The sequence below is a fragment of the Ciconia boyciana genome, chromosome 22, assembly GCF_034638445.1.
Source record: "Ciconia boyciana chromosome 22, ASM3463844v1, whole genome shotgun sequence".
Classification (NCBI taxonomy): Eukaryota; Metazoa; Chordata; class Aves; order Ciconiiformes; family Ciconiidae; genus Ciconia; species Ciconia boyciana.
Genome location: NC_132955.1, coordinates 1,464,644 through 1,487,666, shown reverse-complemented (window position 1 = coordinate 1,487,666; position 23,023 = coordinate 1,464,644). Strand labels below are relative to the sequence as shown.

At 62.8% G+C, this 23,023-nt stretch overlaps 1 protein-coding gene across 7 annotated transcripts; it reads right to left on the bottom strand.

Moving 5' to 3' along the window:
- Positions 1–561: 561 nt before the first annotated feature.
- On the bottom strand, positions 562–22,548 carry MED24 (mediator complex subunit 24). Of its 7 annotated transcripts, none has more exons than XM_072885876.1 (26): positions 22,462–22,534; positions 22,078–22,216; positions 19,537–19,619; positions 18,989–19,027; positions 17,401–17,474; positions 16,011–16,234; positions 15,319–15,430; positions 14,653–14,803; positions 14,296–14,409; positions 13,539–13,586; positions 13,227–13,309; positions 12,758–12,844; positions 12,324–12,435; positions 11,565–11,707; positions 10,690–10,727; positions 9,911–9,993; positions 8,424–8,602; positions 8,226–8,325; positions 7,677–7,852; positions 7,335–7,599; positions 6,945–7,126; positions 6,544–6,679; positions 6,070–6,169; positions 4,125–4,202; positions 3,805–3,953; positions 564–3,645 (listed from the first exon to the last, which is right to left on the bottom strand). In XM_072885876.1, the coding sequence occupies exons 2-26, from the start codon at positions 22,205–22,207 to the stop codon at positions 3,529–3,531; spliced, it is 3,003 nt and encodes a 1,000-aa protein (XP_072741977.1). In that variant the 5' UTR covers positions 22,208–22,216; positions 22,462–22,534; the 3' UTR covers positions 564–3,528. The 7 variants fall into 7 exon arrangements, 6 of the variants coding, with proteins under 6 accessions (XP_072741981.1, XP_072741979.1, XP_072741977.1 ...); XM_072885875.1 differs by having other exon boundaries at positions 565–3,645; positions 22,078–22,254; positions 22,462–22,548; XM_072885877.1 differs by having other exon boundaries at positions 569–3,645; positions 6,544–6,637; positions 22,078–22,254; positions 22,462–22,548.
- Between the last annotated feature and the right edge of the window lie 475 nt (positions 22,549–23,023).

The following is a 23,023-nucleotide window of genomic DNA, read 5'->3' as shown; positions in this document are numbered from 1 at the left end:
TGCGGCGTCCCACCCGGCCGAGGGGAAACCGTCTTCATCCGTGGATGAAGATGCTTCAGAGCAGCATCTCCCTGCCTGGGCTGCAGCCCGCAGGGACAGATCTGACAGGTGTTATTTCTACCAGGCATAGTTACATTAATTAATATTTATCAGCCATTAGGTAAGGAGGAGGGAGGGGAGGACGGAGGTGCCGTTGGGATGCAGCGGCCTCCCAGGATGAGGCTTTTCCAGGGGAACCCCAGCACCTTCGGGGGGCTGCGGCTTCGTTCTGCCAGCGCCCGTCCCCCTTCCCTGCTAAACTCGGTGTATTTATTGCAGTTTAACTTATTTGCACCCATCTCCTGGCCCGGGGCAGCAGCTCCGCGCTGCCGCAGCGAGCGGAGGCCCAGCGGGACGCGGTCCTGTCCGTCCCGAGCTCGGCACAGCCCCGGTGCAGCCCCTGGTCTGGCTGTGCTGCCAGCTCCCACCGGCCCACACAGCCGTATTTGCGTACTGGAAATTTCACAGCCCGCCCCGGCAGGGGCTCTCAAGCAGTGTGTTTTGTACTGTATTTATTGCTGCAGCTGGGCAAGCCCCAGAGAAATACACGCTATTTTTTTATATGTGATAAAAATGGAAATAAACTCTATTTTTGCTCCAGAGTCCGAGCCGTCTGCCTCTCCTGCTGTCTTCTGCCTGCACAGAGCGGGGGGGGGGGGGACGACACGACGCTGCGTGGCCGAGGTGCGGGGACGTGGGGGAACGGGCTCATTTCTGCCGCGGTCACTGACGCCGGCTCAGCGGTGCCCAGCCCCGGTGAAACCCAGCACCCCCAGCCCTCCTGTCCCTGCAACGTGGCAAAAGCCCCCCAAGGGCCGGGAAGCACCTGCAGGGCGGCTGGGTGCGGCTGCCCGGGGGCGGCAGCTTCCTTCCACACCAGGCAGCGCCGCTTGGGCAAGAGCCGATTCCTAGAAAGCGCTGGAGCCTGCCCGCGCCGGCAGTGCCGAGCCGAGGGCAGCAGCCCAGGGCCACAGGGAGCAGCCCTGGCACCGGCACCACGGCGGGACCCACCGGCAGCCGGTGGGGGGGCTCACCCACGCCCCGGCAGCACAGAGCATCGCCGTCCCGCGCAGGGATGGCTGGGAGGGAGAGCACGGGTGTGACGAGTGCTCGAGGGCTCTGCTGCAGCCCTGGGCGCTGCGCCCTCGCCGCAGGCCGTGGGGGTGGTGGCAGCGGGGGGGAGGCCCGGCCGTCCCTCGTTTGCTGCTGCTGCTGCAAGGGGAATCTGCCCCAGAGCTGCCCGGGGACACGCCTGGAGCCCTCCCGGAGCCGCCGCGATGGGACGGGACTTCCATCAGCGAGAAAGGCAAGGTGGATGGAGAAATGGATGTGCCCGAGCGAAGCCGGCAGAGCCAGGAGACCTGGGCATCTCCCCTCGCCCCGGCAAGCCCCTGCAGCCATCCCCAGCTTGCTCATGGCCTCTCCTCGCTCGTGTTTGGCCACCGCGGGCTGTCCCTGTGCTCCCAGGCTTGCACCAGCCCCGTTTCCTCCCTCCGGTCCCATGCTTGCATCCCATGACCGCTGGTATCCCCGCACCACGCTCAGCCCAGCCACAGCAGAGACGGAGCCGAGCTCCGGTGGGTGCTAGGGGGTCCCTGTTCCTGCCTTCCCCCAATTTCCCAGCCCCAGGAAGGGGCTGGAGCCCCGCTGCCGCCCACCGTCCCTGACCGTTGCCGCCATCCTGCTACAGGGAAGCCGCTGCCGCCCGTGCTTGTTTGGCCGCACACCCTGCCTGCAGCAGCTCCCAGGAGAGCAACCGGCGAGAGCCATTGCTCCTTCCTCCCCTGGCTTATCGGCACTTACAGGAAACCCTTTCTCCCGCTCCAGCCCTTTCCTGGAAGGTGAAATGCCGGGCACCAACGCCAAGTGCGGGGCTGCCACCGGCAAATATTGACAGAGTTGGGAAGGCCGAGAGCGCCGGGTCCTGCTCTTTGCTCCGAGCTAACGGTAAAGAGCCGCCCCTGGGCGAGCGGGCGCTGCCACCGGGCCCGGGCAGAGGTGCCTGGGCAGGTCGGTGCCAGCTCAGCGCAGGACTCATGCCCGAGTCAGGGCCCGTGGGGAGCAGCACTGGCCACGGCACAGCACGCACACCGAGCCCTCCGGCGGGGCAGCCCTCGCCCCGCTCGCCCTCCACCCCACCCCGCTGCATGCAGCGGCTTCACCAGCTGCTCCACCCAGCCCTGCAAGCCGGTCTCCATCTGCCCTCGTACCGGGAGCCGGCGTGTGCCAGCCTGCCGCGGGCTCGGGGCCGAACTCACGGGAGGCAGCAGGAAGGGGCAGGATGCTCAGATGCGCGACGGCCAAGGACCGGCCATCGCCCGCAGCACCCCGAGCGCGGCAAGGCTCCTCCGCCGACCGCAGCAGGGTCTCTCCCTCCAGCAATGCCTGTGAGGAGCCAAGAGCTGAGCTCATCCTAGGGAGCAGGCAGGGGTCAGGCAGGCCCTGAGTCACCATCCGGCTGCCTTTTCCCCTGCCAGCGCTGACCCGAACGCTGCAGCACCGCTCCAGGGCCTCCCTGTGCCACCTCTCCCCCAGCCCCCCCCAAAGCACTCGCTTTGGAGCCCCCAAAACAGCCGAGGGGGGTAGGAGGGCACAGCCCAGCCCTGGGGATGTGGCAGAGACCAGGCTCCGAGCCGAGGCACCCTGAGGGGAAGGCTGGTGCCCAGCTTCCCCCTTTCTCGTGAGTCAAGCAGAAAACATAAATGAAAGGAGCAGAGGGGAAGGCGTCGTGACCCTGCCGCCCCCTCAGGGTCGGGGTTTCGTGACAGTTACAGGTGGATTCACCGCCAAAGCAGCTGACTGGGTGCAAAGGAGCCTCTCCCAGCACAGCACTGGTGAGGCCGCGGTTACTCACTGGCGGCCGGGTACCGTGCTCACAGCGGGGGACGCGGGGTGAACTCATGAGCACGTGGAGGAATTTTCAACAAGAATTTGCCTGCAGCTTGCAGCGTGGCAGGAAAGCATCTCCACTCCGCCCAGGCGCACATCTGCAGCTGGCCGGCCGCAGGAACCCCCTCCCCAAATGGAGCGTCACGGGCAGCCCACGGCCCTCCCGGGCTTCTCCAGGGTCAGGGCAGGCGGGTTAGGATTTCCCTCCCCTGCCCAGCGCAGGTCTCGGCCACTTACTCTCCCATCACCCCCACCATCAAGCTCACCCGGGATGAGGGTTTTGGGGAGCCCCAGGGCCCTGGGCTGCAGTCAGGAAACCAAACAGAAATGAAACCAAGCCTGGTTCTACAAAAGGACTGAATTAATGATAGAAAAAAGGCAGGGGGTTTGTCTCAGTCTCTGAAAGCCCCTCGCGAGGCGGCAAGGGGATGCCTCGGGGAGGCCGAATGCAGAGGGAAGCAGCCCCCAGCGCGGGGCCAGGCCGAGCCCGCAGTGACAGAGAGGCTGTCCCAGGATCCCAGCCCAGCATCCAGGTTCCCACGGATCTCCCGGGGGCTGCCCGGCAGCCCTCTCCTGCACAGCAGGAGGGAGGTGCCCCGCTCACAGTGCGGCAATGGCCTTGGCAGCGACACGGCGGCCCAAGGGCAGGCTGAGATCCGTGATGGCCAGGACAATTTTGGGACTGGACATGGTGGACACTTTCACCAGCTCCGAAACCTGGCCGGAGAGAGGAGAAACACAGCTGACTCACAACAGCGCTGGAGACACCAGAGCCAGGCAGCGGGACTCCCCGGGACGTGCCTGTCTGTCCCATGGGACCAGTGTCCCAGAGCACCCTGTGAGCAGAGAGAAGGATGTCACGGCTGCGGGACTCACCATGGTGAAGGGCATGAACTGGAGGATGCTGCCACGGCTGCCCTGCTCCAGGCAGTCCACGCACTCCTCCATGAACCACTGGACAAACTGGGTGTGGGTGCCGGCTGTCTTGGCCCCCAGGATGGAAGAGATGAGGAGGAAGAGGTTTGCTGTGGAGACAGGGAAATATATCAAAAGCCAGGCCAGTTCAGGGAGGCTGGGGTGGCCCAAGCCTCCTGCACAGGGGACAGGTCCCCAGCAGTGTCTCGGCACGCTTGGATCCGACCCCACGGCCAGGCCTCGCTGCGGGTACCCGCACTGGGATCCAGCCCCACCGTTACCTAGCACCCTGTTGAGCGGGTCCCTCATGCTGACGGTGTGAAGCTGGGAGGCGGAGAGCGAGCTGCTCATCGAGCGATCTGTTGGGGAGGAGAACGCGCGTCAGGCTGGGGGGAGGCTGGAACGGCCTCTTGGCCCCCCCGGCCATGCCAACATGCCCACCCTGGCAAGCTCTGGCCATTCAAGCTCGCCCCGCCCTTGGGCTCCAGGAGGGGCTTTGCCATGAGCTACCCCAGGAGTGGGAGAGGTTTGGACCACGGTCCTTGGCGGCCTCCGTACCCAAACGAGCACGGTCTTCGCTGCTGGGGCACACCAGAGATGCACAGCAGGCAGACGGCCTCTGCCTCGGTCACCGTCCCTCTCTGCCAGGGTGCGGGCAGCCCTGGCAGGCGGCGCAGGCCCATGCGTGCCCCAGGCATGACGGAGCAAAGCAGCCCGGGAAGGGCTCCACACGCTGCCACTGCTGCTCTTGGGGTGTGACCCTTCGCTCTTGCACAAGCCAAGATTTATTCTGAGTCTGACCAAGTTTAATGACATCTCCAAAGGGTAAGCGTGAGTGAGACCGTGACTGTGCATCCCTGCTACTCCCCGTTCGGTTTTAATTGCAGCAGTGACTCGTCCCTGACGCTCCACGAGGGCACGAGCAATGTAACGCAATGTCACGATCGGGAGAGGAGAATAGCGCTCTGCCAAGGCGAAGCAACATGCGCGCTACACATCCTGTGCACACTGCCTGCAGCACAGCTGGCTGGGTGGAGCGAGCCAGATGTTCAACAGCTGCACAGCAGCACTCCAGTCTCACCCTCAGGGTACAATTTAGCTACCAGAGCCGAGGCATGTCCAATGGACTAGCAGCAAATCTTGGGACGGACCAAGGGGATTTATCCGACTCAAACTGTGAAGCACCGCTGGGTGCTCCTGCGGGAGAGGAACGGGGCCATCTCCAGTCCAACGGGATGGGAATCTCCCAGGAAAGCTCTTGTGCAGACCCCGTAGTACACAGCTACTGCCAAAATTAGCAGGACCCACCTTGTGCTGCTCTGAGGATGCTCCCCCAAAAAAAGAAAGCCCTCCCACACTTTTCTCATGGAATCACATGAGTACGTGGCTGCTGCAGGAAGCAGCATTTCCACATCGCTGCAGCAAACAGTCCAAAAAAAGTCCTGAATGTCACTGGAAAGAGGTGGAACTGCCTCAAAAGTTAAAAAAAGATCGTGAAATAAAGGGAAACCCCATATTTCAACAGTAATGAAACCAACAAAAACCACAGGTTGATGGATGTGCTGAAAACTAATAAATAAAGACTAACTTAGGATAAGGGCATCAGGAGAAACAATGACCAAGGAACATCCTGACTCACTGCTCAGGAGTCCAGACAACATATGTGGGAGCCGTGACAGCACCCCGCCGCAGCAGGAGGGCACGGACACCCCCCGGCACGTCCTGCCGGAGCTGTCGCAACCCGCAGCACCGCGCTGCGGAGACAGAGAGACGTGACTGTAGGGACTCATCAGCTCTGCGCGCTGCCTTGTTAACAACAGTGGAATTTCAGGAGTTAGCCACAGACATCAGGAATGTCACCTCCTGCCACTCTTGCTGCAGCACATCAGCTCTTCGGTCCCACGCAGACTGGCTGGGGATAACAAGGCTCTAACAAAACCTCCCCGAGCCCCTCATGCGTGATGCACTGTGTTGGGTGGCAATGTCACGGAGGGAAGGTGTAACCTCATCCTACGTTGTTCTGATCAGAGAAGTAAAGAGCTTGACCTTTTTTAAGTGCAAAAGCTCCAGGGTAACTCAGCAAAACACACTCCAGCGCTCTAAATCTTCACCTGGCCAGCTTGGGAAGAGAAGCGTTTTTGTGCCAATGTACATTTCACACCCAGAAACGAGTAGCGAGGCAGGACGGTGCCTTCCCCAGGAGCTGCCCTCCCCACCCACACTTACTGGGGCTGGAGAGGATGTTGGCGTCTTCCTCATTGGAGCTCAGCAGGCGCATGAGCTTGGAGGGCTGTGTGTCGTCCAGCGGGAACAGGCTGATGTAATCCTGGGGGGGGCAGAGGGGGTTCAGCCCCAGCAGCCCCTCTCTGAGGGGGGATCCTGGCCCCCCTCCCCGGGGCTGATGACCCACCCTGGGCTCTGCACAGCCCCGAGGCCCAGGACAACGATCTCCGTTCACCAAGAGCATCTCAGCTTGGGCCAGTCAGATACGGGCCATCTCATTACAGCCCCCCTTCCACAGAAAAGAGAAGGGAAAATCCCATATTTTAAGGTCAAAGGACCTCAAGAAAGCCCCGAGAACCTGGGTAGAGAGTCTGGTCTCAGCTACCTACTCCTCCTGCCACCACCACCTCCCGCAGACACTGCCAACTCTTGCACACAGAGAGCCTGTGACCAAACCCCGCTCCATGCCGGACGCACCTCAATATCCTCTCGGTGCCTCTTCTTCTGCCTGGCGGACGCCTGGCCCTTGTTGTGGGAAGAGTAGGAGCTCAGGGCACACCAGACAGAGAGCCTGGGGACAGAGCAGGGACACTGCGAGGTGCTGCCAGCCCACCTGGATGATGGCGCGTGAGCAAGGGAAGACAGCAGAGCCCAGAGCGTGTGTCGGGACGGGACATAGCAGGTCCCTCCTCGGTGAGAGGCAACAGGGAACGGGGCCCAGGACACCAGCATGTCTGCTCCTGTCAGCACTGTGCTGGGGCCAGAGTGGGAACCGGGCGGCTGGGACCCCCGTCGTCCCAGCACCGAGCATCTCCCCATCTCCACAAACAGGCCCACCCGCCCCAAAGGAGAGGGTGCCCACCGGTCTGGGGTCTTACTTGGCCAGAGCCTTTCCCGGCGGGTCCATGAGGGTGTGCCACTTGGAGGAGTCTGTGAGCAGGTTGGGCAGGATGTGGCCCAGCAGGGTCAGCGTCAGCTGCTGCATGTCCAGGCAGAAGATGGCATAGAGCAGCTCCACAGCCCGCAGCGTGTGCTCCTTCCGCGTCTCCTTCAGCAGCTCCTGCGAGGCGGAGGGCAGGGCTGAGGGAGGCACGGGCACGGCTGGGCCTGCCTCGCTCGCCTACAGCGCCCGGGACCGTCGCAGCAGTCAGAGCAGCCACAACCAGGACTCCTGGGCGCTAAGAGCATGAGCTAGACCCAGCAGTCCTGGGCTCGACACCCAGCCGCAGTGCTGGGGGTCGCAGCCACCTCCCTCCTCCACCCCGTACCTTGACCAGGTTGTTGCAGAACCAGTAGACGCCCCCCATGTGCAGCAGGGTGTCGAAGATGTGGATGGAGCAGCTGTCAACCCAGCCCTTCTCCAGCACCTTGGTGAACACACCCGTCAGCACCTCCTTGATGGGCTTCTTGGGGGGCAGCAGGTTCCAGTAGGGGATGGTGTCCATGCCCGTGGAGGGGAACTTGATCTGCGTGGCCGTCTGCTGCAGGACGTCCGCGCACATGTGCTCCAGGATGGAGCTCATGATCACCACACTGCGGCAGAGAGAGACGGGGTCACACAGGCCCCGGGAAGCGGAAGAAGGCACGGGGCCTGGTGCACTGGAGCTCACCGCTCATTGTAGAACTGCAGCGTGTTCTCGCCGTACAGGGGGGTGGCCAGCTGCCGGATCATCTGCAGGGACTTCTCCCGCTCATCCAAGCCCAGCATGCGGACGTGGGCCACCAGCCAGGCCACCGCACACACCGCCATGCTGCACACCTTCCCCTTGATGTTGTTTGTGATTTTCTAGGAGAGGAGGTGAGAGCAGAGGTGGATGAGCACAGACGTGTGGATGCACAGGCTTTATCTCGGCATCTCCTTCCAGGTCTGCGGGCCCCGACTGCAGGGTCCAAGCCCTTCTCTCCTCCGTGGGGTGAACCTGCCCCTGCCAGCCCCACTGCCACCAACGGGGCAGTTCAGGGCAGCATCGAGGGACTGGAACCACGTCAGTTCCCCACCCAAGTCGTGAAGGAGCCAGCGAGCTCCACAGTGTCTGCAGGAGCGTTCAGGGCAGGAGGACAGGGGACCCCTGCCCTGCTCAAGCCTCGGCCCCTCCTCAGGACACAGCGCAGTGCCGGTGCCCCTGCTCTGCCCCACACCATCCTCCCGTCAGGCCCACCTGGATTGACTCAAAGGTGAGGACGCTGTTCTCCCAGGCGTTGAGGATCTCCAGGATGGCAGCTGAGATGCTCAGACATGCCTCGTGCCACTTCATCTGCCTGTCAGGGAAGAGAGAGGCACTCGTTCAGAGAGGCCACGGGGCCAGGGAAGATGGGGTGGGTGGAAGGCAGAGTGGGCACGCAGACTGAGCTCTTACACCAGCTTCATCTCGGAGGAGTTGTTGAGGAGGGCGACCAGGGACTCCACCTTGGTGGAGTCGGGGCGGAAGCAGGGGTGGTCAGGGTTGAGGATCTTCCCCTCCTCGGGCATGCAGGTCAGCATCCAGGTCTCGAAAAAGGGCACCTCGCCCGCCGGGCTCGACTCTGACAGGATCATCTGGAAGGGAACCGGCACAGGGTCTGCCATGTGGCCTGCATCCCATAGGGACCCTGCTGGGGACACCCACCCTGGGGTGGGACCCCCACTCCGGGGTCTGCCCCCCCACCTTGGGGAGCTCATGGCTGAGGGAACAGCACCACCCTGTGGCCAGCACGGAGAGGCAGGCACTGGTCAGCTCCCAGTAAGGCCCTGGTCAGCCCCCAGTAAGGCCCTGGTTTCCAGCCTGTGGGCTCCAGTTTTCCCCCTCTACAAGGCAACTCCCCAGGGGACCACGGCCCATCTCAGAGCAGCGCTCCAACGGCTTCCCTTGGGGAGACGCCAGGACCACTCTCGAGGGGCTGCAAGCGTGGCAGTGGGGTCACCGTGTCCTGCCCAGAACGGGCCACTTGTCCCCCGCCCACCGAGCTGTGCTCGGGGTCCCCAGCGCTGGGGCCGGCTGACCCACAGCTCCGTGGGGTCGGGGCACACAGCCCGGGGTCAGGGCGCACAGCCCAGCTGGGAGGGCTCCCAGGGGGGACACGAGCTGGGAATCCCGCTTGCTGCTTCCTCCCTTCAGCCCGCCGTCACCCAAGGGACACTATTTTTGTCAAAAAAGTTTTGCACATCTGTTCAGCAGCAGCTGGTCAGGAAAGTCGCTCTGGGCCGGGCCAGGGGATGAGACCTCATCAGACAGCCCCGGGCACGTCCGCTCCAAGCTGCCTCCAGCCAGGACTCCCCCTCCCCGCTCCCCAGGGCCGGCCGGGCAGGCCCCCTCCCACCCGCCTTTCACTCCCTCTCCACGTTCCTGGTGTTTCGGTATCATTTTGCCTCCCAACACACACAGATGTCGAAACCTGGAAAATTTTCATGCAACCAAAGTGCTGTTTCCTGAGCGGGGCTTTAAGTTCCTCCTCTCATGGGGGAGGGCGGACGCTCGGCCTGGCTGCATGACCCCCCCCCCAGCCAGCCAGTGCCGAACCAGAGGGGCAATGCTGGGAAAAGTCCGGTGAGATCAGAGCCAGTCCAGAGGGGGTGTGGAGGCAGCGCTCCCACTGATAGCACGGTACCGTAAAGGAAGCACAACCAAAGCCCTCAGGAAGGCTGCAACCACCCCTGCTCCGGCGCCTGGCGCTGACAGCCCCTGCAGGGACGGATTTGTACCTGCACCAGGTGAAAGACACCGGGTGCTTTACCCCACGGGTGCGGCGGGGTGGCTGCGGGGACGGTGGGGACGGTGGCGGTGGCAGGCTGGCCGCTAGAGGAGGCTGGCAGGCTGCAGTGCGCGGGCTGCGCTCGCAAGGTCAGAGCCCCTCGGAGGATGCTTACCTCTGAGCCGTAGGTCTGGGCCACATGGCACAGCATGAGGAAAGAGATGTCGAAGAGCAGGGCCCGAACCGAGGCTGATTTGGCTGAGGGAGGAGAAAGAGAGAACTTGGGGTTCTCCCGCCTCAGCACAAGGAGGCAGGAGCCCTGTGAGCTCAGGGGTTGGGGCTCTGCTTCCTCCAGGCAGCTTTTCTAACCCCCAAGTGTTTGTGTGCGAACGAGGGCTCCAGGGGACGTGCCGAGTGCCTCCCTCCACCCCGTCTGCCTCTGCTTGAACCCCCAAAGCAGCTTTAGCCTCCCCTTCAGCAGCCCCAGCCCATCCCTGGGCTCCCCCCCCACGCCACGGAAGGTCAGAGCACTCAGCAAGTTTCATCACACGCAAATGCAGTCAGAGTCCTTATCTCGGGCTCTGTGCTGACACATCACCCCTTCCAGGGAGGGAGCCGGGGCAGGGCTGGCCCCGAGGGGCCCCGCAGGCTGGGCCGGGGAGAAGGAGCTCTTCCCCTGCAAGCAGGGAACACCCCGCATTCGGGATGGACACGCATGTGCCACACGTGAGGGCAGCGGGTCCCCGAGAGCCCAGATCCCCCCTGGCACCCAGCCACGTGCCCCTGTGCCGGGCTCCCTGCCGGCAGCCCCCAGCCAAGCCCGGCACAACTCAGCTCGCTCTGGCGCCGCAGCTAGTCCCAGCTTAATCCAGGCGGGCCCCGCGGCATCCCAGCACGTGGCAACGGAGGGAGCACAGCTCAAACCACCCTACACACGGATGCGCACGCACTTACAGCTTTCGCCGTTGATGTGTTTCGTGAATTCGTTCAGCCTAGAGGGGGCAGAGGGAGCCGCAGTGAAGCATTATCATCACGTGAAACAGGCCTCTTCCCATCCCCGAGACAGGCAGGGGGGCTGCCCCTGCCTGCAGACGCCCTCCTGCACCCCATCCCAGTGCCCAGCTCTGTGCCCCACATGGAGGAGCGGGGTGGGCAGGGATCGAAGCGGGGCCCGGCTCTGCAGACACCCTCGGGAACAGCAGGGGTGAGCCGCCTCCGCCCCCTGCTCCCCTGCAGCAAAACAGGTCCAGCAACGCTGCCTGTCCCCACACCCAGTCAGGCCGGCATTTGAGCGCGTCCCTCTTGCCAGAGCCGGCTCTGCCCGGCTGCGTGGGGATTTCTGAGCACGGCCCTCTCCGTACTGCAGCGGCACGAACCCCCAAACGGAGCGAGCGTGGCAGGGCCGTGCATCCCGCCAGGCTGGCGTGGTTTGAGACGCCCCAGGCCTCCTTGCTGAAGGAAACACATCAGGCAGCCCCACGCGTGCCGGTGCGTGTGTTCTAACCAGGACACAGGCGTCTGGGGACTGAAAGCGCACACACAGCGAGCGCCCTGGATCCGAGGCTGTCCCAGCGCTTTCAGTTTAACACCCTTGAACCAACCCGACTTTGATTCTCTGCCCTGTTCATGCAGAAGTGAAGGAGATGGGGTGCTGCGGGGTGCAGTCTCCCCGAGGTCCCAGCCCTCCCCAGGGCTCTGCTGGATCCAGTGCTGCACAGACACTGGGCCAGAGGCACATCCAGCCCTGTCTGAGGGAGAGCTTGGGGGGCTGCCCGCTCACCCCAGCCCCGCTGGTCACCAGGCACAGTGTCATCCAGGCAGACACTCACTTGATGAACTTCCGAGCAAAGGATTTCAGCTTGCCCGTCGCTGCTGCCGCTGCCAGCAGCAAGTCCAGGCTCTTCCCAGACAGCATGTGACCCAAGACCCCCAGCAAGCCCTCGGGTGACTTGGAGTGATCCGCATCCATGGTCTACAAAAAAAAAATAGAGGAAAGAGAAGTCACGGGAATGTGTGCTACAGAGCAGCAGTAAAACTCCAGCTGTGGGGGCAGAGTTGATCAGCTGCCAGAGCTGTCCCGTGAGGCCTCGGTGAGCAGGGACCTGCAGGGCTCAGGGCAGTGGGGATGGAGCCCTCCATGCCCCAGCCACCACAGGGCACAGCACAGGGGAGAGCCGCAGCGCATCGGGGCAGCACGACCGGCAGCGAAACATCCTCTCACGCTCAGCAGCAGCGAGGCAACCAGAGTGACGCAGGGACGGGGGGGTAGTCCCCGGGGACTGGGGGAGATGCACACGGGGAAGCGGCTCGGAGCAGGTCGGGCAGAGCTGGCTGGGCTCAGGCTGCTGGCACTGACAACAACGTGCCGCCTGACGGCTCCTCCGGCCTCCTGGGAAGGAGGAGGGGAGCTCCTGGTCTCCACGGCAGAGCGGCAAGGCTGGGAGTGATTCCTCCATTCCTCTACCCCAGCACAGGGGAAGATCAGGCACCTCCCAGCCACCCCGGCTGCTTGGTGAGAGCGGTGCTTCTGGAAACAGGCTGTGGGGCTGAGACCAGCCTGCCCAGCACGGATGCAGGAGGGGACTCACCTTCAGGATGTTGGTGACAGTCGGCTCAGCCCTCAGGATGAGCCCCGGGTTCGGCTGGATGTTGGCATTCTCTGCCGATTTCAAGCGCGGAGCGTGTTCTCTGTCCGCCGTCCTGGGGGATCCGCAAAGAAGGGCCAGTGAGCAGGAATTCGTCATCCTGCCTCACTCCTCCCCACGCTCAGCCACCTCCCACCCACCTCCACCATCAGTACCCCCGAGGGAAGGCCACCACCAGCTGCCACTCCGAGAGGACAGACTTTGACTGTACTCAATCTGTCACCGAAAGCAAAGCCTCGTCCCTCCAGGCCACAGCGTCCCAGCTGCAGGACAGCCAGAGGCATCACAGCTGGTTCTTTATGCTCCCCCCCAAGAAGGACAGCAAGACGAGGTGCTCCAACCCCAACTGGTTACCCAGACTTTTGAGGGGACTGTACCGTTTGGCAATCAGGTTGGTCATGTTGGCCTCTGAAAGCAGCCCCTGCTTGCTGCACTCCTGCAGGAGCAGGCTCGTGCAGTCGCAGCTGAAAGAGAGAGGAGAGCGCTAGCCTGAGGGACAGTGTTCCTTGCTGCCCCAGGCAGTGCCGCAGGGCAGGGGTTCTCCTGGGTTGCCCTCCTGGCCCTGCTCCCACCCCTCTGAGGATGCTGCAGGGCCAAAAGCAGCTCCAGATATCACACAGCATCACCAAGACATGAATCAGCTGTCAGACACTCACTGCCTCGCTCATTTGGGAGCATCAGGTCCTCAGGAAGGAGGAATTGGATCAGAAACTAAAAAAGCCTTGCCAGGAGCTGCCCCAGCACCCTGTACCACGGCTCCCCACAGAGAGGACAGGGCTGTTGTGGCACGAACTGGCCACAGGCTCACAGTGCTGCAGGTCAGCCCCAGACACGGCGAGCACTCACTTGCATCGCTGATCTGCTTTGTCGAGCAGAGGGGTCAGCTTCAGCAGGAACTCGAAGGCACAGTTCACATCCTCGGTGAAGTCCTGCCACGCACAAAGCCCAGCACTCAGCTCGGAGCGCTGCCGACATGAGCCCACCCTCCCCTCCCACGCCGCCTTGTCCGTTAGAGGAAGGTTGTTGGGACATAGACCGTTTCCTACCCCAGCCACCCCTGAGCAGATTTGGCCAGGCAGCAGCACCATCGTGACAGACGCAGCTCACTTGTGCACACAACGCGGCAAACAGCTCCAATCGACGGCCCTTGAGACTCACCTTCTCCCCTTGGGGATACTTCTTGAGTTTCACCAGGACCTGGGGGATCTGAAAGACATGGGACATGGATGTGACCGACAGAGGCAGACCTCACTCCGCACTCAGGACCTCCCAGCAACACAGGCAGCAGGAGCCCACACAAAACACGCCTGCAAGCAGCTGCTCTCCCAGCCCAGGGAAAGGAGCATGTCTGGAGCAGCCCGCGCGCCCAGGGGACTTTGTCCCCCTGCCTCCCTTCTGCAGCATCCTTCCACCATCACAGGGAGCCGCAGAGCATGGCCACCTCTCAACAGCCAGGCAGAGGACGGAGGCTGCAGAGGAACCCAGCACCGGCCAGAGCATGTCAGGCCTGAAATTACACACAGATCCCTTTTGTCTGGTATAAAGAAAGGAGGTGAAGCAGACTGCTCCAGAGCTGCCCACTGCTGAGCTGTGGGAGCACAGGCCCCGAGGCTGCTGTGGCATCCTTCAAAGGCCGTGATTTCCCTCACAACATCCCAGGAAAGCCACTCTGCAAAACAAAGTGGGGCTGGGCTGAAAAGAAGCCCTGGATAGCAAAGCTGATGCTCAGCGGGTTGCAGGAGGGCTACCGCAGGCTCAGCCGGGGCGCGGGGGGACCCCAAGGGGCATGCTGCGGGACAGGAGAACTAATTGCTCTGCCAGGGTTCGGTGCTCAGCAGGGGCCAGGCGTGGAGGGAAAAGGCAGCGGCAGGCCCGGGGCTCGGAGCATTGTGCTTGCGGTGGGGCTGGGCCCTACCTTCAGGAAGGTGAAGGCTGTCCACTTCAGCTCCTCCGTGCCCTCCGGGGACTCGATGAGGCCCACAAAACAGGCCTTCCAGATCTCCAGCACAAAGAGCGGGGAAGGGATGCGCTGCAGGGTACACAGACAAAACCCCCCAGTGCTGGAAAGGCAATAAAGTGACTCCCCCAACCACAGCCAAACCCTGAACCCCCTGTGAAGGTGTTGATGGGCTCATGCTGCTCCCTGCATCTGCGCCCATACCCTTGGGCCAGGATCAGCACAGGGAGGTATGGAGCAGAGCGCTGCAGCGAGGCCCTGGTCCCTCAGCCCCCAGGCCACCCTGAGCAGGAGAACAAGATGCCACTTCTGTACCTGCATCCTCTTCACCATCATCAGCTGCTCCACCAGCGGCTGGGTCTCTCCCGTGAGGTTCATGGTCCCTTCCAGCAGCACCACAGCATGCACAGTGGGGAAGCCGGTCTTGTTCAGCTGCTCAGAGTGGACCGAGAGCATGGTGGGGATGCTGGGTGGGAGACGACAGCACAGGGTCACTGGAGCCTTGCAGGGACAGATCCTTGCTCCTCCTGTCCCATCCTCCCTTCCTGGCCAAGCCTCTGACCTTTGCTGCCCTGCATCTCTCTGGGGCAGGACAGCTTGTAGCTCCTGTGCCCTGCAGAGGAGCCCTTGGGCACAGCCAAGCCCCCGCCCCACAGCCCGGGCCCTGGGAGCATCTCAGGGGGGATCCGGAGCAGGGACGGCAGCTCTGGTGTGGCCAGAGCAGCTGAGGGATGGCGAGAGGCCCTGGGGCCACCAAAGGAGCAACCCCTGGGTAAGACTCCTTTGCAGCAAGTCACCACTAGCCCTGTCCCTTCTCCTATCCCAGGGCCTCTCGCCAGCCCCAGCCCACTGCCGGTGCAGGGGTCCAAGCCGGGAAGGGACAGGAAAGCAGGGAGCCAGCATGGAGGAGGCAGGAAGCTCTCAGCCCCCAGAGCAGGGCTCAGACCCATTTTACCCTCCGAGCCCGCAGAACAAAGCTACCTCTTGATGAGGGAGATGCAGTCGTCAGCCTGGCTTCGCAGCGGGGAGTTGCTGAGGCTGTTCAGGTTCTCCCCCAGCTTGACGAGGGACTGCTCCACAGTGCTCCAGGAGGCTGGGGAGGGAGGGCAGGCGTTTGGGGGGGGACAGTGACACACCGAGAACCCAAGCAGGCTGGCTCCAAGGCCTGCAGCAGCACAGAGGGTCTGCCAAGGCTGGGGCTCCCTGCCGGGCCCTGCAGTGAGCAGAAGTCAGCGCACCTCTGCAAACCCAAGCCAAGGGTCTGTGTGCCACCCAGCAGCTCCTGCTCCAGGCTCAGCCTGGCACAGCCTCTTGGCCAGACGCAGGCACTGACTGAAGGTGCAGGGCTGTGCCAGGCACACTGGCAGAGCACAGGACCCACCACGCGCCCGAGAACAGCTCACGCCGCCTTCACATTAATTCTGCTCCTCTTCCAAGGGCAGCACGGAGGGGAGGGGGCAGAGGGTGGCACAGAGCCAGGGAGGAGACGGTTACAGCAACAGGGCTGGAAGATGGATGGGCTCGGAGCCACAGGGACAATGCGGCAGGAGCCAGGCAGGGGGAAGGGAGAGGTGGCAATGACATCTCTCCAGGGCCAGCAGCAACTAGGAGGAAGCCCTGGCAGCAGCCACGGGTAGACCATGCCGCGGGGCAGGGCAGGGGCAGCAACATACACGTCTCCTCCAGCTTCGCTATGTGGATCAGGGCGCGGTTCTTGGTGCTACCGAGCATCTTCTCCAGCCGCTCCAGACACATCTTCAGCTGGCTCTCAGCTGCCGCCTGCTCCAGCGTCTCCTTCACCTTCTCGGCGTAGAAGGCTGCGCAGCGCAGGAGCCAGTTGAGGGCACTCATCAGCGCCCGGCAGAGGCCGATGCACTCCTCTGCTTTGCCGTGGCAGCTGGGAAGGGGAGAGAAACGGGACGGTGCTCACCGTGGGCCGGGCTACAGCCCCCAGGGAAACCGAGGCACAGACACAGGGCAGCCTGGGGATCAAAACCCACATCCCGTGCGCCCAGCCCAGCCTGCCCGCTGGCTCCTGGCTCCTCTGCCGCAGATCCCAACCTGCCCAGCCTGTGAGCATCCCCGCTGTACCAGGGGAAATAACATCTCCCCGGCGCAGCCTCCTCTCTGGCCACTTTACTACAGGGAAACTTTCCAAGCCTGTAATCAAATTATCTTGCTAAGAGAGGCTCAGCATTGATCAATGCGCTGCGAGAGGTGAACGCTTTCCCCTCCTGATGCACAAATCATTGGGGCCAGAAGTTTTGATCAAATTAAGCAGAGGATCAGATTAGGCAGGGACTGGATTAAGTGGCCGGCTCTGCAGTTGGCCAGCAACAGCTCCTTGTCAACATCTGTGACTGATGCATATTCATTGCTACTGCTTCATTTCATGTAATTGAAGAGCTGCTACCTTCAGCCTTCCTCCTCCTCCTCCCACTGCCCGCCACCACATGCTCTCCGCTCCGGCCTCCCAGAAGAGGCTGTCAGGGGTTAACAGGAAGATTTCTGAGCTTTCTAAAAAAGTTTTTGTGGCCTGAATGGTCTGGACTCCCCTGGGCCCTGCAACACCAACGGAAGAGCACGAAGCAAAACAAGGCAGCTGCCTGGGGCGGCACAGGCAGGACCGTGAGCACTGGCAGACAGGGACATGTAGCCGGGGCCCTGGGAAGCTGCCGAGGCCACACAAGAGAAATGAAACGCTCTGAGGGGACAGACACCCTCACGCCACAGGGCTTACACCCACCCCTATCTACCTGAGCCAGGCAGGAATATCATGGCAGAGGCGTTTATCCCAGAATAGGTGGGTTTCTTGCAGCTTCCCAAAAAGCTGGTGGGTTTTGGACTCCCTCTGCTCTCCCCATGCTGGCATTCGCGCGGCAGCACAGCCTGAGGCAGCCGGAAGGGGACAGCAACGCAGGAATGGACATGGAGCTGGAGGGGGAACCTGCCTCCCTCTGCCAGGATGAGTACCCTGGGCTCAGCCGGGCCCCACCGGCTCCCGGTACCACCCACAGTACAGCCCGGGGCCGAGGCGGCAGGGTTGGTAGGGCCACACCGTACCTGAGGCGGTCGCAGAACATGTCCATGATCTCCAGCAGCGACTGGACACACAGGTCCCGGGAGAAGTCATCAAACTAGAGCAGGAGAACAAGGAAGGATTTCAGATGGGGGCTGCCAGGCTCCAGCAGCTCTCAAAACAAACGCAACCCCTTCCTCCACAGGCTGGGCCGGGCGCTGCCGGCCGCAGTACACTCGCCCTGGCAGCTGCCCAGCAGCCACTCGAATGAGAACTAGGTCAGGGCTGTCCAACGGCTGGGTCGTGCCCTCCCGGGGTCGCAGGAGGCAACCGGGCCACGGCAGCGGGGACGAGGCTGAGTTTTCTCGGCAGCCTCGCCGAGACGGCGGCAGGGGCCTGAGCTCCACTCCCCACCGGCCGCCTTGACGCGGCAGTGGCTCGGCGCCAGCCTGCATGCCCACCCCCGGCTCGGCAGGCCCGGCAGCGCGCGCCAACAGCCTGGCTGGCCGCAGGGCCGGGAGGGCGGCGGGCAACAGAAGCGCGGCTCCCCGCCTTCTCGCAGAGCAGATGGGGCTGCCCCGCCGGGCCGGAGCTAGCCCGCAGGTCTGCTCTCAGCCCATGCTGATCTGAAGGAGAAAGCCTCAGCTGTCAAGGTCAGCTCTCTGCCCGCCCTGCCGGAACGGGCAGCGACGCGGGAACGGCGACGAGCCTGCATCGTTCGGAGCAGACCTGCCGCTGTGCTCAGTGCCAGCCGGCCGTACGCTGGCTCTACCCTCCCCTGGGAGCGCGCCCACCACCCCGGATAGGCGCTGAACCCCGCTGGAGTGGTCCCCGCCCTCGCCGGGGCTTTGCGGTACATTTATGCACAGCTCCAAGTTCAGCCTGCAGCACCCCAAAATAACGCCGGCATCATGTGGCTACCAGTGCCTTTCTCCTCCCGTCCCCCAGTCAGAAATTAGTCTCCCTTAAATTATTCTTCCTTCAGATTAGAAGTCACTCTGACAAGGCTAGTGCCCAGGGAGGGTGGGGGGCCTGATGCAGCCTGCGAGGGGCTATTGCTCCCCACGGAGCAGCCCCAAACGCCGAGCGGAGGCAGCTCTGCAGGGAGCCACAGAGGGCTTGTCCCCATCGAAGTGGCGCGGGGACACTGAGCACCCGTGGGAAGCCAGCCAGCCGAGCAGGGCGGGTGGCCGCAGCCGCGTGGCTCGGGTGCTGGCAGCCCTCCCTCATGAGGGAGCGGCGCTGCTTTTCCATCGCCAGCTCTGGATCCCCACGGCGCTGCCAGCACCGCCGGCCACAGAGGGATGTGGTTTCCGGCAGCCGAGGCGTGGTTTACACGCAGGGCGCTGCGGGGCAGGAGCCTGTCAGGCCCCACACGACGGAGGGACGAGGCTTTCACACCTGCAGCCACCCCCGAATCCAGAGCGGGACCTGCCAGGCACAGTGGCAGCCTGTCCCCAGCGGGACACGGAAGGACTCAGGTGCTAATCTGCGCTGTCTGACCACTGCTGACTCAGCAGAGGATGTCGTTTTCCACTTGACCTATATTTGGTGCGAGTTGTGGGGAGGGAAATGGATACACGGGTCATAGGGAAAGAGAAAAACCTCAGACAGCACCTGTCAGAGCCGTACCTTGCTGATGGCCGTCAGGACCGTGGAATAAGACACCATCTACGAACAAAACACAAAACTAAAACAAACGTGGTGCAGCGGCGTGTTAGCGGGTGATGTTTGCCAGCGCAGTGCTTGTTGCTGAGGAATGGCAAGGTCAGGGCACGGCCCCGCCGCCTGTCACCGCAGACAGGGCTGGGGCGCTGACCCGGCACAAATCCAAACAGACATTTTTAGGTGATTGCTGATTTGTTTCACACAAACTTTAGGCGATATTAAATGCCGCGCTAAGAAAGCGCAGAGCTTACAGCAAGCGTGGAGGCTGTCGGAGGGCAAGGGTTTCTGCCCCGCGTGCAGCCAGATGGTGGGCAGAGGCTACTTAGAGAAACACCCCTGCCCTCCACCGCCCACCCATGCCCAGGGGAGGCACAGATGGGAGATTTGGGGTGTCTGCCCGCTACCGACTCTGCACCCCACCTTCTTTGCCCACCTGCTAATTGGGGCTGCGAGGCGACACCCAGCAGCATCTGCAGCGCGAGGCAGGGAGGCAGCGCGGGGAGTGTCATTACCTGGGAGCTGATAGCGTATTTCAGGTAGGACAAGATGAGTGGGTTCGGTGACGGCCCGATCATAGCCTGCTCGAGAAGAGCCTCTGCAAGCAAAGGAGAGGGGCCGGGAGGTCCCAGGTCAGCGCGTACACGGTGTGGGGGCACACAGACGCACACACGCTCTGCCCTCATCCCACAGGAAAGGTGGCAAAGAGAAATTGTGCTAACCACAGCGATTCTGTGCCGCTCTTCCCTGAAATTAACTGAATCCCACAACTTTCTAATGCCCAACAGCAAAAGCCGGTAAATAATTCAGGCAGCGCAAGCAGCCTCCTGCTAACTCAGCTCTCCCCAGGCACCCTGGCCCCGAAACAGCGCCTGCTGCTCTCCAAACACGTTCCCCTCCCTCCCACGGCCTGCCCAGGAGGCTCTCGCATCCTCCACCGAGTGACTTTTGCTCCGGCACCTGGAGCTGAACTGTGGGCAGACAGCCCCTCTTAGCTGGGACCAGCCCTGCACGTCTGGCCCTCCCTGCCGCCGGCTGCCTGCCAGCACCGGCCCGCGGACGCTGGAGGGGCTCTGCCCGTCCTATCTGCTCAGTCAAGCCTTTAATTGACCATTTGAACTATGGCAGAGCACAGAAACCACCTCCCAAAAGCAGGCCCCGGGCTGCGGCACGGGCTGTAAGTAGGTCAAAGCACCCAGATGCAAGCAGGGGCAGCAGCCGTTTGGGAAGTCGTCGCCCCAAAGACAAGGAGGAGGAGCAGCCGTCGTCGGATCCTGACTGCGGGAGCAGGAGACTCCCTGGGTCTCGCTCGAAGGCTGAGACCTCGGCCAAAAGCATCTCAGCTCGAGGACAGAAGGCTAATGGCAGCCTTCCCCTCCCCATCTAATCAGGGAGTGTCAACACAAGCCAGCCACATGCTGTTACCCACTGCAGGCGTGTCAGCATAGATTTGCTGGGCACTGCCGTGATCCTGGCAGCTCGTGCCAGCTCTTCCTCCTTTGTAGTTCAAATCTGAAAGGCACGAGCTTGGGAAAGGACGGCTCTAGGGCTGTGGTGAGGCAGGCGGCAAGTGCTCCAGAGACAGCGGTTGTTACAGCCGTCGGGAACAGCCTCCCTGTGTGCCCACAACACTCATGCTGCTCAGGACGGCATCAGTGTCCGCATCCTCCCTTTTAAGCTCCCTTTTACAGCGGGGAAAAAGGGACCTGGCTCCCTTCCCCTCCTTGCAGAGGGGCTGCCCTCCAATGAAGCCCGGGCTAACAAGCCTTTCCCTGGCTAAGAGTTGGCCGGGAGAAACCTGCTTCTACAGAAATCGTAGGGACTGATTATCTCTGGCCCTGGGATACGCAGAGGGGCCCACGCCAAGCGCCCCACGGGCCTCGCTGCCTCGGTGAGTGAAGCAGGAGCCGGTCCCTCCAGGCCAGGAACAGGCACCAGGGAGCCCTGGGGGCCAGCTGGCCAGCAGCAGGGCTGGCCCTCGAGCCAACTGCCCCCCGCATCCCCCAGCGCTGCACTCGCAGCCCCACTTCCCCAGTCATGCCAGCCCCCTCAAGCAAATCTGTCTCCCCAGGGTTGTCCCACTGCCACAGCCAGGCCCCACAGCTCCAGCTCAGCTCCTCCAGCCCCACATCGCCGTAGGGCTGGGCACGTCCACGCGCTGACCCCACCATGGGCCACAGCGGGAGGGGGACAAACCTGGCCTGAGAAGCTCAGCTGTGAGGATGTGGTTTGACAAAACCCACCATCACGGGCCAGACGCTGCCAGAAAAAAACACTGGGAGGACGGAGGGAGTTAAAAAAGACCCACTGGGGAAAGGTCCCCCTCCTCGGTGGGACGAGGAGCGGTGCTGCCTGCGCCGGGGCTATTTCCCTTTAAATTCCCCGGTGCAGCAATCCTCGAGCAGCACTCTGTTTATTTATCCAGGGCTTGCAAACATGTGCTTGCTGCGCAGGAAAAAAAAAAAAAAAAAAAAAAAAAACACAACCTAGCAACAAGTTTCTATAATTGGCATAAAAGCCTGGCAAATCTTTAAACCGTGGAGCTCAGCAGGTACCAGCATTTGGCAGGATTTGTGTCAAACGCCCTTGAATAGGGACGGGAAAAGAAATCCTAATAACCGGGGGTGGGAAGCAGCCTTCGGAGCAGCACCTGGCTCCTTCGCAGCGCTTTTCAATCCCTTGGCTAGACACATTGGCGAGGCAGACGGGGTCATTATCCCCTCTCGGTGGGGGAAACTGAGGCAGCTAGCGGGAACCTGCGTGCAGCCGGGTGGTGAGTGGTGTTGGGGGAGAGCGGCCGCGATCCCGGAGCTCTGCGCCAGCAGCATTTCGGCACGGTCACCCCGTCCCTGCCGAGGTGTCCTGCCAGACCAGCCTTCAACCGTAGGCTGAGCTTTAGGCTAGCTTAACCACGGGTCCGTCTCTGGCCTAGGCAACAGGACCGCCCTGCGCAGCACGGGATCAAGTAGCCCCAAAGCACAAAGCTCCGTGTGTGTCCCCAAACTCCTGCACCCCTACTCTGCCCCCAGCCCTCTCCAGCCCCCACGGCCCCGGACCTGCCAGGTTGAGGATGTCCCAGGTGGCTCCACGAGGGAAGAACCGCTTCATATTTATGGCCCACTGATAGTCGCTCCATCGTTCCTTCCAGGCCTGCAGGATGGCTTGCTTCAGGTTCACCACCTTCATGGCCGCGCTCTGCAGAGGGAAAGCTGGCAGGCCAAGGCTGACAGGATCTGGGGGAAAAAAGGGGCAAAGGATTCCTCATCTCCCCCTCCCCGGGGAAAAGCAAAGGGGTTTGGGGGCTGGGGGGGGCAGCGGGGCTCCTGAGGGGAAGGGGAGGCCGCAGCCGGGGGCCTGGAACCCCCCGGGGCGGGGGGGGGCGGCTCCAGGGCCGGCTCCCCCCCCGGCCCCCGATCCCGCCCGTCCCCGCCGCCCCTCACCTTCGTCCCGCACGGCGACGGCCGGCGAACGCTTCCCTCAGCGCCTGGACACCGCCATGGTGGCACCCGCCAGCAAGCCGGGCGCTGATTGGATGGCGGGGCGCGGCGCGGCGCGGGGGCTGCTGGGAGGTGTAGTTCGGGAGGGGGAGGGAGGGGAGTGGGGGTGCGCGACGCCTGTGGAAGCGGGGGTGTGGAAGCGGGGTGCGTGGAAAGGCGTGGGGGTGCAAATGCATGGGTGTGCAAAGGCGTGGGGGTGCAAACATGGTGCGTGGAAAGGCGTGGGTGTGCAGACATGGTGCGTGCAACCGCGTGGGGGTGCAAATGCGTGGGTGTGAAAAGCCGTGGGGGTGCAAACATGGTGCGTGTAAACGCGTGGGGGTGCAAATGCATGGGTGTGCAAAGCCGTGGGGGTGCAAACATGCTGCATGCAAAGGCGTGAGGGTGCAAACATGGTGTGTGGAAAGGCGTGGGTGTGCAGACATGGTGCGGCAAACGCGTGGGGGTGCAAACATGGTGCATGCAAAGCCGTGGGGGTGCAAACATGGTGCGTGGAAAGGCGTGG